The sequence below is a fragment of the Lissotriton vulgaris genome, chromosome 6, assembly GCF_964263255.1.
Source record: "Lissotriton vulgaris chromosome 6, aLisVul1.2, whole genome shotgun sequence".
Taxonomy (NCBI): Eukaryota; Metazoa; Chordata; class Amphibia; order Caudata; family Salamandridae; genus Lissotriton; species Lissotriton vulgaris.
The window spans coordinates 785,232,055-785,248,331 of NC_141694.1; the positions used below are offsets into that span (position 1 = coordinate 785,232,055).

Below are 16,277 nucleotides of genomic sequence, written 5' to 3' on the forward strand. Positions count from 1 at the left end.
CGGGGCACGGGTGTCGGAACCTCAGACTACTGCAGAATGGTGGACAGCCACACCTCTTTTACCGTGCCCCTTGTCCCCACAGAATACACCAGCGTCATGGACCGAAGAGGACGAATCAGTCTGGATCCCAATCAGTAATTCAGAAGGTCCCTTTAAAACTTCGGACCAAGGTAACGAGTCTCCACCCCCTGAGAGCGTAACGGCGTCAAAAGCCGGAAGGACAGAAACCTCGTCGGACGGCGTTTCCCAAGGAGCGGAGGCACACGTGGAAGACGACGGGAGTTTCCAGGACTCGGACCAGAAGGAGAACGACACGCCAGGAGGCCAACGGTTTCACGGTTCGCCCCGCCACGTTCCCACGGGGGGAGCGTGGCTCCAAGAGGTACGGGGCCGGGTAGCGGGTTGGGTCGGGCGGAGGAAACAGCAGTGAATGTTTCTGTAGAAAAGCCCTATGTCCTCTACCCCTGCACGAGCACTTCCTTTCCCCACCTGTTAGGGGTAGATTTAAATAGTGCACGAGCTCACGACGGTTATTCCCTCACTCCCGGCCCCTTGAGAAAGTATCACATCATTATTTTGTCCTGACCCTCGTTTCCTTTCCTTTGCCGGTACCGGAGCGGAACCAAAAGACGACTCCCGGTGTGGACTACGGCCATCTGACGTCCCAAAGCCAAAGAGTCAACGCAAGAGGAATACCTTTTCTTTGTCCCATTTCACAAGACTGTGTTTCATGAAAAAAACTTACGTCCCAATAAAGCCTTCGTTAAAACCGCTACTGAAGGCGCCTGTGTTCCTCTTTTCGTCAGCTCCAACTGTAGAACCGACAGTACCCAGTTCAAACCCCAACGTCCCGACCTCCACGGGACAACTGGTGTCAGAAGTGGGATCACCATCCGTCTGTAAAGAAAAGATGGAGGCCCTAATTGACCATATCATTAAAGGACAGGAGAAATTGGAAAAAAAGATGGAAAACCAAATGACGTCCGCACAGGCAGACCGGGATATGTTCACTACAACGATAACAGCTCAACTGGAAAGCCTGAAGAGTATAACCCCTGCGCCACAGGTCGTCCAAGGGGAGGTTAGAGTACATACCCCCCATCCTCCAGGTGTGGCCCTACAGAAATACGTTTCAGGTGAAGATCCGGACGCCTTCCTGATTAACTTTAAAAGGGCGGCACGTGCACTGAGTTGGCCAGAAGAGAAATGGCCGTTTTTTCTAGCACCTCTTCTCACCGGCGAAGCCCAGTCAGCCTATCAGGCTGCTAACCCCCTCGGCACAACTCCTTATGCCACCATCAAAATGGTGATCCTGGACCATTTGGGTTTGGATCAGGAGGCCTATCGTGTGCGGTTCAGGAAAGAAAGAGGCGTTCCAGGGGAGAACCCAAAGACTCTCTTTTTTAGGCTAAAAATGTCAGCCGACAAATGGTTGCGCCCGGATCTCTGTAGTAAAGAGGACATACTAAAGAAAATATATTTAGAGCAGTTCATGGAAGCCCTGCCTTACGCTACACAGCGCTGGTTGCGTCAACATGTGGGACTTACTGTAGAACACGCAATTGAAATGGCTTCCCAATATGCTAGAGCTCAACCAAAAACCCTTACGTGGGAGCCGGAAAAAGCTCAGAAAGTGCTTCCGCCATCCAAAGTGGAGAAAAAACCTAAGGACGGAGTAGAACTGCCTCGACTGCTACGCCCCGCAAGTATGATCCTTCCACCAAACAAAGGTCCCCAGTGCTTCGATTGCGGAGAGTGGGGCCATATCGCGAGAATGTGTCCCAAATGTAAGCTACCAGAGGAACCGATGGAAGTCGGCTATCTCCCAAGGACAGTGATGTACTCCGCCGAAATGGGCAGCACCTTCTACGTGAGTGTGAGGATGAATGGTTACACTGTAAAAGCCTTGCTAGATTCAGGGTGCAGGCAGTCAGTAATTCAACCCCGATTTGTTAAGCCGGAACAGATGAATCCAAAGGGGCCCGTTTATATAAGGTGTGTACACGGAGATGTAAAACCATACCCTGTAGCATATATTACTATAGCCCTTCCAAATAGGGAACCTTGTACGGTGTGGGTAGAGGTGGTGGACTCTCTTCCTGAAGACATGATCTTAGGAATAGACAACCCTGAGTTTTTGTCCCTCTTTAAAGAGACCCTATCCCAAACAAAACAGAGTAGTAGCCTTCCTGCATACCTGTCCCCCGAGCCTTGAGTTATTGATCGAAGCTTCCGTTTTGCTCAGAGTGAGGACAGGACCTTAGTCAATGCCTGGGAAGCTGCCCATGCTGCGGGTGATCTAGCCTCTTCCTCCTATCCGCGTTTTCTGATAAAAAACGACCTACTGTTTAGACAAAACAGAGCGGAAGGAGAATTACAACTGCTGGTACCCCAGTCCTTTAGAGAGCAGGTTCTTTTCTTTGCGCATGCCCATCTGACGGCCGGTCACGCAGGGAAAGAAAAAACTACGGACAGCATAACCCGACATTTCTTTTGGCCCGGGATCTATAAAGACGTGCAGGAATATTGTGCGAAATGTGAAGTTTGCCAACAACAAAATACCCCTCGACCATCCATGGCTCCGCTACAAAAGATGCCCATTATTGGAGTACCATTCGAAAGGGTCGGCATGGACATCATAGGCCCCTTGCCCAAGTCGAGTCGAGGATACCTGTATGCCCTCGTGATAGTCGACTACGCCACCAGGTTTGTTGAAGCATTTCCGCTGCGAACCACCACAACGGCAGCCCTCGCTGAAAAATTTGTAGAATTATTTTCAAGAGTAGGATTTCCTAAAGAAGTACTGACTGATCAGGGAACTCCATTTACTTCAAAGTTAATGAAAGAGGTCTGTGCTTCCCTTGATATAAAACATCTGAAGACCTCTGTGTACCATCCACAGACCGACGGTCTGGTGGAACGGTATAATCAAACCCTCAAATCCACTCTGAAGAAAATGTTGTCTGCCGAAGGACCCTCCTGGGACAGGCTTTTGCCCATAGCCCTATATGTTATTAGGGCTCAGAAACAAAGTAGCCTGGGGTGATCCTCCTTTGAGCTCCTATACGGAAGGATACCACGTTCCTTGTTGGAAATCACCAAGGACATGTGGGAGAACGAAGAAGCAGAAGAACAGAAGACAATGTTAGATTACACAAGCCAATTAAGAACCAAACTAGGAAAGCTACAAGAGCTAGCCTATTCTAACTTGGAAGTCCAGCAGAACAGGTACAAACGAACCTACGATAAAGGAAAGAAGTTGAGAAAACTGGAAAAAGGAAGCTGGCCCTCGTACTCTTGCCTTCTAACATGAACAAGCAGAAACATGAATGGCAAGGACCATATCAGATAATTGATACCATTGGACTTACGACCTATAGGCTACGCCTGTCCCCATCCAAGACACAAACATACCACATTAACATGCTCAAAGAATGGCTGGGACCAGCGCCTCGGAAGGGACATTTTGTAGGACAGACGGCTGTGGCCCAGACTTCAACCCTGGACCAACTAGTAGTGAATACCGAGCTGTCCAATCGAGAAAAGGAGGAGTTATCCGAGACACTGAAACCCTTTTCTGACGTCTTCTCCGACTTACCCGGAAGAACTAATCTTGCTGAACATCGCATAGAGACTTTACCTGGTAAAGTTGTAAAACAAAGACCGTACAGGATCCCAGCTGCCCGAAAAGATGCGGTCCGAAAGGAAGTCCAAGATATGCTACAACTCGGTGTCATACGGCCATCCCAGAGCCATTGGTCATCACCCATAGTGATGATCCCTAAACCGGATGGGTCCAAACGGTTTTGTATGGACTTCCGTGCTTTAAACGCGGTGTCACATTTCGATACCTACCCCATCCCCAGGGTTGATGACTTGATAGAAAAGATAGGTGATGCCCGTTATATAACAACTATCGACCTCACAAAGGGGTATTGGCAAGTGCCCCTTCGGGAAGAAGATCGGAAAAAAACGGCCTTTGTAACAGACGATGGGGCTTACGAATTTACAGTTCTGCCCTTTGGGTTACATGGGGCTCCAGCGACTTTTCAGCGCTTAATGAACCTAGTGTTACAGCCCTATACTGCATTCAGCTCGGCCTATTTAGACGATATAGTTATTTACAGCCGAGATTGGAAAGAACATCTTTTGCATCTGACAACCATTCTCTCTGCATTAAAGAAAGCGGGACTTCACATTAATGCAAAAAAATCAAGAGCCGCCTTTCATACTGTAAACTACCTGGGTTATGTCTTGGGAGAAGGGTCCATAGCTCCCCAGAGTGAGAAAGTAAGAGCAATAGCGGCCGTCCCTTTTCCTTCTAACAAAAGAGACCTACGAGCTTTTCTAGGACTGGTGGGGTACTACCGTAGGTTTATACCTCACTTTGCTGAGATAGCAGCCCCTTTGACTGACCTCCTTAGAAAAGACACAAGACCTAGCGAGTTTAAGCAGCCCTCACCAGAGTCCTTACAAGTCTTTCAATTCTTAAAAACCACCATGACTACGGCACCAGTATTGACCTCTCCTGATCATGCTAAACCATATATTCTAGCTACAGATGCCTCCAACGTGGGTATTGGTGCTGTTCTGTCCCAAATCAGCAAAGATGGCATAGAGCATCCTGTTTTATATGTAAGTAGGAAGCTGTTTCCTAGAGAATGCAGGTATTCCACTATTGAAAGGGAGGCCCTGGCCATAAAGTGGCTGTAGAAAAGCTTAGATATTATCTCGAGGGAAAACCATTCATCCTTCATACAGACCACGCGCCCCTGAGATGGATACATCAAAACAGTAGCCATAACCCCAGTGTCTTGAGGTGGTTCCTGTCCCTTCAACCGTATGCCTTTACCATTCAACACCATAAAGGAAAAGACAATGGTAACGCGGACTTCCTTTCAAGGGTATTCCCTCTCCCCGAACGGGAGAAGCCAGGGGGGGAGGAATGTGACGGGGCACGGGTGTCGGAACCTCAGACTACTGCAGAATGGTGGACAGCCACACCTCTTTTACCGTGCCCCTTGTCCCCACAGAATACACCAGCGTCATGGACCGAAGAGGACGAATCAGTCTGGATCCCAATCAGTAATTCAGAAGGTCCCTTTAAAACTTCGGACCAAGATAACGAGTCTCCACCCACTGAGAGCGTAACGGCGTCAAAAGCCGGAAGGACAGAAACCTCGTCGGACGGCGTTTCCCAAGGAGCGGAGGCTCACGTGGAAGACAACGGGAGTTTCCAGGACTCGGACCAGAAGGAGAACGACACGCCAGGAGGCCAACGGTTTCACGCTTTGCCCCGCCACGTTCCCACGGGAGGAGCGTGGCTCCAAGAGGTACGGGGCCGGGTAGCGGGTTGGGTCGGGCGGAGGAAACAGCAGTGAATGTTTCTGTAGAAAAGCCCTATGTCCTCTACCCCTGCACGAGCACTTCCTTTCCCCACCTGTTAGGGGTAGATTTAAATAGTGCACGAGCTCACGACGGTTATTCCCTCACTCCCGGTCCCTTGAGAAAGTATCACATCATTATTTTGTCCTGACCCTCGTTTCCTTTCCTTTGCCGGTACCGGAGCGGAACCAAAAGACGACTCCCGGTGTGGACTACGGCCATCTGACGTCCCGAAGCCAAAGAGTCAACGCAAGAGGAATACCTTTTCTTTGTCCCATTTCACAAGACTGTGTTTCATGAAAAAAACTTACGTCCCAATAAAGCCTTCGTTAAAACCGCTACTGAAGGCGCCTGTGTTCCTCTTTTCGTCAGCTCCAACTGTAGAACCGACAGTACCCAGTTCAAACCCCAACGTCCCGACCTCCACGGGACACCCAGCAATCCAAGCTAAAAGTCCTGTTGAAAGGGAAATTCTTGATGTTCACAAACGTTGAGGAAGCTCAGGGACTTTTAGATCAGATTTCCCAGAACGGCTAAGGTTTGAATAATTAAGTGTCGGGATCGTAATGGAAACTGTCATTTAAAACTTCTTCTTTTTCTTTTCTTTTCTTTCTCCTGCTTTTTGGCTCCCTTTGCCTTCACTTAGTATTCTACAGCTACAGCTGGATCGCTGGTTAGTTGTTGGGCCTAAGTTTAAGGGGAATAGGTGGTACACTGTTCTGGTGGGAGGGGGTCAGAGATTACCAGGGTGTAAAAACATGACACCCGAATTCAGTAGGGGTAGGGGAGAGTGGTGGGTGTGGTGGAGGGGGGCTGTCCACCTTCATGGGTGGGGTGGGGTTTGCAACAGGAGAAGAAAATGAAGCCAGTTGTTTGTTTATATTTAATATACACTTTTGTTTTTTGTTTATTTTTTCTTCATTATGGCTCTTCATCATTAGAAAAGCCACTACTGCTACTGATTAAGTATGGCTAATGCATCAGTTTTAAAAGTAGTTTCCTTTAATGTCAATGGGATTAATAATAAAAGAAAGATGAGGGCTATTGAATTATGGTTAAAAATAGAAAATCCAAGGGTTATTCTTCTGCAGGAAACCCACATTGCGACCATTAAGGCTTCTGAGTTTTCTATGTTTAGATCATGGGCAGGATATAGCGGGCTCTCAACCCTTTCGGTATCTCATAGACTAGAGGGACTGCCATATTTGTTAATAAGAATCTACAAGCAGATCTTATTAATTCTGGTAGTGATCCATCCGGGAGATGGATCACTACCAGAATTAGATCCAAACCCCATCCTCTTACATTCGTGAGTTTTTATGCACCTGTAGAGGATAATATGAAACCTTATGAAGATCTTTTTCTAGCATTGATCAGGGTACCAGGGGATTTAATTTTGGGAGGGGATTTTAATATTTTGATGGATCCACGGGTAGACTCAACTGTACAGGGGAAGAGGCAGACAAAGCCTAGATCCCTGAAAGTTTTGAAATACTATGAATCTGTACTGAATCTACAGGATCCATTGCATTTAGCGTTTCCTTCCCAAAAGAGATATACGTGTGGATCTGGTCGATTCTGCTCCTCCTCTCATATCGACTTCTTTTTTATCTCCCAGGGACTAGAGTTTTTGCAGCAAAAGTTTTTCTTTAACGCATTCTCAGACCATGCAATGTTGACCTTAGAAATACAGTTCGGTGGAGGGCTGAGAACCCCCAAACGCTGGGTCTTTAATAAACAATATTTTAATGATTAGGAGTGGGTAAAGTCCATGGATTTGGAGCTTAGACAATTCTTAACTCAGAACATCACCTCTGCTGCTCCACATATAGTTTGGGACTCAATGAAAGCATTTGTACGGGGGCTATTGATAGGTAAAGACGCAGTTATATCCAAGAAGGCCAAATTGGAAAAAGTTCAGCTCGAAGATAAGATCCACGCCCTTAATGAGATCCTCCTAGAGGCCCCCACTATTTGTAATAGAAATCTTCTTGATCAGGCTAAACGCGAGCTTAGCACTGTCTACAACACCCAAAGCGAGATCTTCTTTCAACGCTTTCAGCAGAAGGTCTATGAAGAAAACAACTTCACTGGCAGGCTTTTGGCGTGGCAGGCCAAAGAGCAGGTAGTAGCTAATAAAATTAAAACGTTAAAATGTCCCCTGACAGCTGTTCCTACACAAGACCCAGGGAAAATAGGGGATATTATGAAGACCCATTATGAGACTATCTATGGGGAATCACAAAGGGTAGACAACCAAAGACTGACCAAATTTCTTCATGAAAATCCATCTTTAACCCTCTCCGAAATAGATAATCAATCTATGGCGCGCCCTTTCTCTTTGTCTGAACTCGAGGAGGTCGTAATGAGTTTGCCCAAATGGCAAGGCCTGCGGTCCGGAGGGTTTTTTGGAGCACTTTCAGATTTTTTTTTTGGTTTTCATTAATTCATTACTGGAAGGGGGGTTTGTTCCTGAATCTTTCAGACAGGGCAATATTGTTAGTTTTCCGAAGAAAGGCAAGGATACGATGGATCATAGCTCTTATTGTCCAATTACATTGCTGAATTCGGACTATAAAATCGTAACAAAACTTTTATCCTGTCGGTTCAATACATTTACAGCAGATGCCGAAAAGGCCTTTTACCTTGTGGTTTGGGAAAAATTATTTTAATTTTACACTCTTTTAATATCCCAAGGTCACTGATATTGTTAATTCAGAGCCTATATCAGAATGCAATGACCAATATAATTATTAATTCAGAAGTTGCAGGGTCCATTACAATTAAGCGAGGCACAAGGCAAGGTTGCCCTTTGTCCCCCATTGCTATTTGCGTTTTTTATCGAACCCCTAGCAACAGCAATTCGTAATTGCGCTGATATTTCCCCTCCAATTGCAGCTATGCCCAAATAAAAGCTGTATGCCGACGACATCATGCTTTTAATTAAGCCCACTGTTGAGGCGCAATCCAAGGTATTTGAATTGTTTGCAGACTTTGAAGCTTTAGGGGGGTATCGTATTAATAAGGGTAAGACGAATATTATTCAATGTGGGAGTGATGTTTTAAGTTTACACCCTGATCTTCGAGGCTCCGTTAATTCTAATTTAAAAAGATATTTAGGAATATTTTTCTCAAACCTTATTGATGATCTCTACAAATTAAACTTTATTCCCCTGATAAAAAGAGTTAAAGGGCTATTCTCCCAGTGGAATCTACTTCCCTTATCCATCATGGGACGAGTGGCTTTGATAAAAATGTCTGTTTTACTGTTATTTAATTTGTTGTTTGCTTCAATTCCGTGTATTTTATCAAATTCCTCAGGTAGAGTCAATGTTTTCAACTTTTATGTGGGCAAAGAAAGTTCCACGCCTTGCACTTAGCACTTTATATGAAGCTCTTGATCAGGGCGGATTAGCACTCCCCAATCTCAAGGCCTACTATAATGCGTACTTTGCACAATATTTATTGAGGTTTAAGCCCGCACCACAAGTCCACTTCTTTCTTAACTTTTTTATTAGCCTTATGTGTCAGGACAGTCAAATCCATTCTCCTTTGTTGATGCATAGATTGCCAAAGTTGGTCCGCTATAAGAGCCTGCAATGGCTTTTAAGAGAAGACAGGCTTTTTTAAAAAAATATTCAATACCTGCAATCAACTATACTACCTTGTTAGAAGAGATTCTCCCCCTTATAGGTGTTAGACAACCGAGCAGCCTGGCCGTAAAATGATTTTATACAGGATGGCAACTGGTTGTCTATAACAGATATGCGTCAATTAGTAACCAGCAATTTTATCTTAATGAATTCTTATAGTACTCTATTTAAATATCTACCTGAAATCAATACTATCTCCTTTTTGGCGCAGAATCGGTTGGTTGAGAATCTGTTAACAAAGGCTTCAGACAGGAAACCTGGAGCATGGAAGAAATATCTGATCTCAGTAAGCGGGGTGGATGTCGAATCTAAAGCTTTAAGGAAATGGTCAAAACAGGAAAATTATGAAATGTCTCCCCATATCTGGACCACTATTAATAGGTTGAATTTCACCTCCCTAAGAGGGGCAAATTGGCGTAGGATGTTATTTTTTAGTAAATGGCTTTTGTATAGAACCCCAGCTGCCCTTGCTAAAATGTACCCCAATCAGTTTTCCCGAAGTTTTAGATGTATGAATTGCCCTTCCGCCGAATTGGACTCATATTATGCTCCGCTGTCCAAAGATTAATGCATTTTGGGCAGAGGTTTCCATCTATCTAGAAAAAGAATGCAATTTGCAGTTGGAAGTAAGCGACAGGTTAATCCTATTTGGATTTGATCCGGACCTTCAGCTTGCTGATCCAGTAACTAGATTTCTTTATATTGCTATGGCGATTGCGAGATCACTGATTCTCCAAAACTGGCGTTCCGACTCAATCCCGTCAGTTCTGGAATGGGGGTGTAAGATGAGAAGGGTTAAGAAAATTAAATTTATCTTTGCTGAAAGAAATGGGGGACTTACTAAATGTAATAAAATATGGGGCACGAGATTTGATTAAAACAAAAGGAAAGGATGAGTCGGTTAGCTTATTTGGTGAAGGGATTGAATGCGAATCATTACTCCGTTAAATGGCTACTTATTTATCTATTTATTTATTTATTATGTAAATGTTCACATGAGGCTTTTTCTATGAGAATATATTGCTTTTATACGTGATCTGCTATTTTTATGAAGTGTATAAGATGTAAAAAAAATATATACCATCTAATATTGCTTGGCACTAGAACGCACTTCTGAATTATCAAGCGCCGGGAAACCCTTTGGTGGGTAGCTGATTTGCGCTATATAAATTAAATAAATAAATAAATAAATAAACAGAGACTATGACCTAACGTGATTTATTAATTGTGTTGTTTTAATGCTGTGTTATGTATATGTTTTGTCATCAACCTGGGCTTCAATAAAGAAAAAAAAAAAAGACTATACCTGGAAGACGTAGAAGTGCTGGGGACCCAAAGAACCACCCGGGGTAAGTACCCAGGAGCCCCACGGAGGTCGTGTGCAGTGTGGGAACACGATCGCAGGTTCACTGCAGGTCAATGAGAATGCTGTGTTGCAATTTTAAAGACGAAGGACCCTTCCCAGTGGACCCTGAAGTAACCCAGTGGAATACAGAAGGTTGGAGAGCCACCCCACCTGTGGACACCTTAGGAACCAGGATACCTGCACCAGTGAAGCTAGGTGCATAGGTGTGAAGTGGAGTCGGCAACCACAGTCAAACTCAATAGAGGTCTTCAGGAAGATGCCGCTGCTGGAGAAGGTGAAAGTGTCCAGTGGAACCCAAAGGTGTATTCAAGTCGTGAAGTACCTGCAAGTAGAGGGGAGAGAGTCTATGCCACTTGGAACTGACCAGACGACCTGGAAGACGAATGCCCACTGAAGTCGGGTGTTGCAGGACAGTTGACGGTGACCTTGGAGCTGCAGCTGTGAGCACCAGGTGACACTGTGGAAGACCAGGAGCTGTCCCAAGTTGGATATCAAGATTTGAGGGGTCGATGTCCAGCAGAAGCACCAACAAGCCCTGGCAACTGCAAACAATGTGGAAAGCGAGGAAGGTGCAGTGTCGGGACCAGCAAGGTCGAGGTGACTCACCACAAGCAGGGGGGTCAAGGCAGGCCATGAGGGTATGATTCCAACATGTTTGATACCAACCATGATAGAGTATGTTACAGCCAGTTTCGAGATAGTCATTTTGTAATGATGAGGTGCCGGTATATGGCTGTCTCACTTACAACCCAGGAGAATGGACTCCGTAGGCTGTGGCGGTGTCCAGCTCATGCATATACTAGGGACTGATAAGTGTACACCTGTGTCTAATCTGGGATGTACCTAAGTACTTGCCATACCAATTAAGGGGAGAAAGCACAGAGACTGGGGTCCTGATTAGCAGAATCCCAGTCAGACTAGTCAGATACAGTATAACCATAAAAGCAGTCGCTACTTTGCTACAGGCCTCTCAAATACCGTTTGGTCCAGTCGGGTCCCACAGTCCGCTTCCTTCCATTTTAAGAGGTTTGCAGCAGTTTTAAAATCTTCTTAGAGTTTAGCACAGCTCAAATGTGAGTAATTTCCGATGCTTTGTAAAGATATCAGGTACGCACAGGGATACAGACTTATGGCTAATGGGAAGAAGGGAGGAAACAGTTATATAGGGTAACTTTTCATATGGGCGGAAAGTGATAAAATTGGGGTTAAGCTTGTTATATTTTAATATGTAATACAGCAGTGGCGAACATGCAAACAGCAGATTAGTTTAAACATTTTTGCGATGAAATTAGGTTACACGGAGGGAGATGTATAATTTGGAATTAGGTTTCATCATACACTGAGGGCATGTGGAGCACGGGAGAATGTTTTAAGTTTATGTTGATTATTTTTTAGGAAGTATTTTATCTTTAACATTTAGGGAAGATTAGTTGGGGTATTAGTTTTCATGTAATGTTATACTGCCTTGGGTTTCAAGCGATGTGGTTGATATGCACTTTTTCAATTATAGATACCCCTGATGAAAGTTAAATGGACCGAAATGCATTGGGTAATGTGAGTGGGATAATTTGGACGATTCGGAATTCCCAAAAGTCCACGAATAGGCCCGGATGGGCAATTCTGGAATAAATAAAATACAGAAGGAAAATGAATTTCGTATCTTTGACGTGAAGGATTAACTTGGATAAAGAATTAATAAATATGGTTGAAATTTACTAAGGTGATGGTGTATTAATTTGAATACCGATGTTCATAAGGCTGTGTACCTCGACCTTGACCCGCAAGCTGCGGGCCACAATTTTTTCATGGTATATAGGGAAACCATTTTATTTGTGAAAGTAACATCTGCCTTTTAACTTTATCACTAGTGCTTGTTTGGGCCTCTCCTGCATAACCGGATTGAATGAAGTGACGCAACGCCTGCGCATGCTCACTGAGTGAAGCTATGAAGGCCATAACTAAGGTGTTGAATGGAAGCCAAATTGAAGTGCTACAAGCCTGGGAACGGATAGTGTAGAGCTCAGCAAAGAGATGTTCTATTCATCATAGTGTCATTAATGTTTCAAAGTGGATATATGTAGTGGATGTGAATCCAATTTTTAATAACAATTAAGGGGATGGGTTTGTAAACAATGATTAAATAGAAATTAATGTTATCTAAGCATGGTGTGATGATCTTCCCCCTTGCCTGACCAATTATATTTCAGATTTTTACGATATTGAAACTTTAGTGGGTGGTATATGAAGAACGAAAAGTATAATTGAGGTGGCTTTAGTTAATTAGTTAGATTCCGGAGTCCAGATGTTGTGAGCGGGAGATGCTGCTGGGAGAGATGCTGTGAGATGCTGATGAAGAAGCCGAATGCAGAACCTTCTATCCTAATTTAATTTGGTTATACAGAAGATCGTGGAAGAATCTCGAGGAGGAAGAGAGTGTCAGAGAGGGGTGCAGCGCAATCGTCGGTATTCTAGAGAGGTCATCTATCCTGTCCTGATTTCTGTCCTGAAGTCTTTGTCACCTGATCTATCCCAGGGTACCCTTACCAGCCCTTTGTCCAGGGGGTTGGTCTACACAACAATTCTTGGTAATTATAAAATTCTCATTATTCATAGATGTTCTTTTCTCTCTATCTTTTTTAGGGCTCGACTATTCTATCCCGCAGGGATAAATAGACGAGAGTATAGTAGGCAAAACAAGCTCTTGAACCATTGCGGATTTAGTACAGTTCATGTGAACACAATCACCCGCATTCTCCCCACTGGCATTTTTTTCAAGAGCTTTCATTTGCTCTTCACTTTGTGCACGCTGCATTCAGCTGCCCAGTCCTTCCACCCCCTCACTCTCCAGCGCGAGCCTCTCGCTCATCACACCCCCTCCCTCTCCAGCACGCCAACACGCAGCCCACAGCCTCTCTCCCATTGCGCATTCTCCCCACGGGCATATTTTTCAAGAGCTTTCATTGGCTCTTCACTTTGTGCACGCTGCATTCAGCTGCCCAGTCCTCCCACCCCCTCCCTCTCCAGCGCGCGCCTCTCGCTTATCACACCCCCTCCCTCTCCAGCACGTCAACATGCAGGCCACAGCCTCTCTCCCATTGCGCATTCTCCCCACGGGCATATTTTTCAAGAGCTTTCATTGGCTCTTCACTTTGTGCACGCTTCATTCAGCTGACTAGTCATCATACCCCCTGCCTCTTCAGCGCGCGCGTCTCGCTCATCACACCCCTGCCCACCCCCCACACAGCAATGCCGAGAAGCTTGTTTCCTTTAGTAACATATCGTTTGCTACCTCTTTTATTTTGTTTGCTCTTGATACTTGCACAATTGTCACTATTGCCTCATGTGACGTAATGTTTGCTTTTGTAACATGCTCACTTGTAATTTTTGCTTCATGTAGCATTACTGTTCCTATTGTGAAGTGCCCTGACACCTTCGGATTAAGTCCGCTCTATATAAAAACGACTCCCTCGCTCTTCTGCCGCCGCCATTGCCTTGGGTTCTCGCGCTCCTTTCTCCCTTTCTCCCGCGCGCTCGCCACCGCTCTGAGCCAACCAAAGAGTGGGTACAGCAGCTCGTGCACCAACTGAGAACAGCGCGCAAGCTCAAAAGCCAAACTGGATAACTAGGCACGCGCGTGAACTCCCAAACGCAACTCGTACCTGCGCATATGTCACTACCTTAATTTCTGTGCATGCGCTCTCACTGTCATCGGAGTCGCGCGTACAGTCTCACAATGAAGCTCGCAACTTTCTTTTCTCTGATTGCAGGCTCTTTGTGTGGTATGTGTGATGGTGAAGTGTTTTCCCGTTTCTCATCCTACACGCCCTTCCAGCGCCTCTACTTCCCGAACTACGGACGCCAGATTTTTCATCACATGTAAAAGTGTTAAGGGGCCTCTAAAGTTACATTTATTTAATATTTTGCACACGGTAGTGGCGTTATAGTGTATATCAGCTACAGAAGTATAGCATTACATGCCAATCTACATTGCTTTCATTGTTTTCGAAGGAAAATACTGATCTTTTAGGGAAGTCATGTTGACAACATTTAGCTGTGTGCTAGGCTTTTGTTATAAAACCATCACAAAGCATACATGCATAGTTAAATGTACTTCCTTTATGGACCTTGGGTGAACCTTCAAAAACCATAGATCGATTCCAGTATCATTAACATTTTCTTCCGCCCTCCTCTACATCCAACATGGAGCGCAAGGAAGCTCTCTTAAGCCATGTGCTCTCTTGCTGAGTCAGTGTTTTGCCTAAACATATGTAAACAACTGCGTGAAACGGTGTTCCCTTCACCACTAGGGCTGCTGGTTGAGTCCTTTTATTTTAAATTTTCTTACAGTTTTCCTTTAATTTGCTTGTTTCTCCTCATAGTTATTTATGTTTGCCTCATTTGTCAGCATCTACTACTGGGAGCACATCCTGTCCACCCCTTAAATGTATTTATTGACATTTGCGTATAAACAACGATACTGCTGCATGCTGCAGACTACCACACAACTCACACTCCTGCATGCCACACACTCCTGCACGCCACACACTCCTGCACGCCACACACTGCTACACGCCACACACTGCTGCACGCCACACACTGCTGCACGCCACACACTGCTGCATGCCACACACTGCTGCACGCCACACACTGCTGCACGCAATACACTACTGCATGCCACACATTGCTGCACGCCGCACAGTGCTGAACACCACACAACACCACCACATCACTCGAGGACACCACCACATCACTCGAGGACACCACCACATCACTCGAGGACACCACCACATCATTCAGGGACACCACCACATCACTCAGGGACAACACCACATCACTCAGGGTCACCCCCACATCACTCAGGGACACCACCACATCACTCAGGGGCATCACTCAGGGGGCACCACTACATCACTCAGGGTCACCACCACATCACTCAACTCCACCCTCCAACTCCAACTCCACCCTCCAACCCCAACTCCACCCTCCAAATCCAACTCCACCCTCCAACACCAACTCCACCCTCCAACTCCACCTTCCAACTCCACCCTCCAACTCCACCCTCCAACTCCAACTCCACCCTCCAACTCCACCCTCCAAACCCAACTCCAACCCCACCCTCCAACCCCAACCTCCAACTCCACCCTCTAGCCTCCAACTCCACCCTCCAACTCCACCCTCCAACTCCAACCTCCAACTCCACCCTCCAACTCAACCCTCCAACTCCAACTCCACCCTCCAACTCCAACGCCACCCTCCAACTCCACCCTCCAACCCCAACTCCACCCTCCAACTCCAACTCCACCCTCTAACTCCAACTCCACCCTCCACCTGCCAACTCCACCCTCCACCTGCCAACTCCACCCTCCAACTCCACCCTCCAACCCCAACTCCACCCTCCAACCCCACCCTCCAACTCCAACCCCACCCTCCAACTCCACCCTCCAACTCCCCCCTCCAACTCCACCCTCCAACTCCAACCTCCAACTCCGCCCTCCCACTCAACCCTCCAACTCCAACTCCAACACCACCCTCCAACTCCAACTCCACCCTCCAACCCCAACTCTACCCTCCAACTCCAACTCCACCCTCCAACTCCAACTCCACCCTCCAACCCCAACTCCACCCTCCAACTCCAACCCCACCCTCCAACTCCGCCCTCACTCTATCGCCCTCACTCGATCTATCGCCCTCACTCTATCTATCGCCCTCAATCAATCTATCTATCTATCTATCTATCTATCTATCTATCTATCTATCTATCTATCTATCTATCTATCTATCTATCTATCTATCTATCTGTCTATCTATCTATCTATCTATCTATCTATCTATCTATCTATCTATCGACCTCACTCTATCTATCGACCTCACTC

The 16,277-nt window shown here is 45.8% G+C and overlaps 1 protein-coding gene across 1 annotated transcript; it reads left to right on the top strand.

The window, feature by feature from the left end:
- The first annotated feature begins 730 nt into the window (after window positions 1-730).
- On the top strand, window positions 731-5,381 carry LOC147707990 (uncharacterized). Its single transcript, XM_086925271.1, has 2 exons — window positions 731-1,870; window positions 5,034-5,381. Exons 1-2 carry the CDS (start codon window positions 731-733, stop codon window positions 5,379-5,381), a joined length of 1,488 nt encoding a protein of 495 aa, XP_086781397.1.
- Window positions 5,382-16,277: the final 10,896 nt, after the last annotated feature.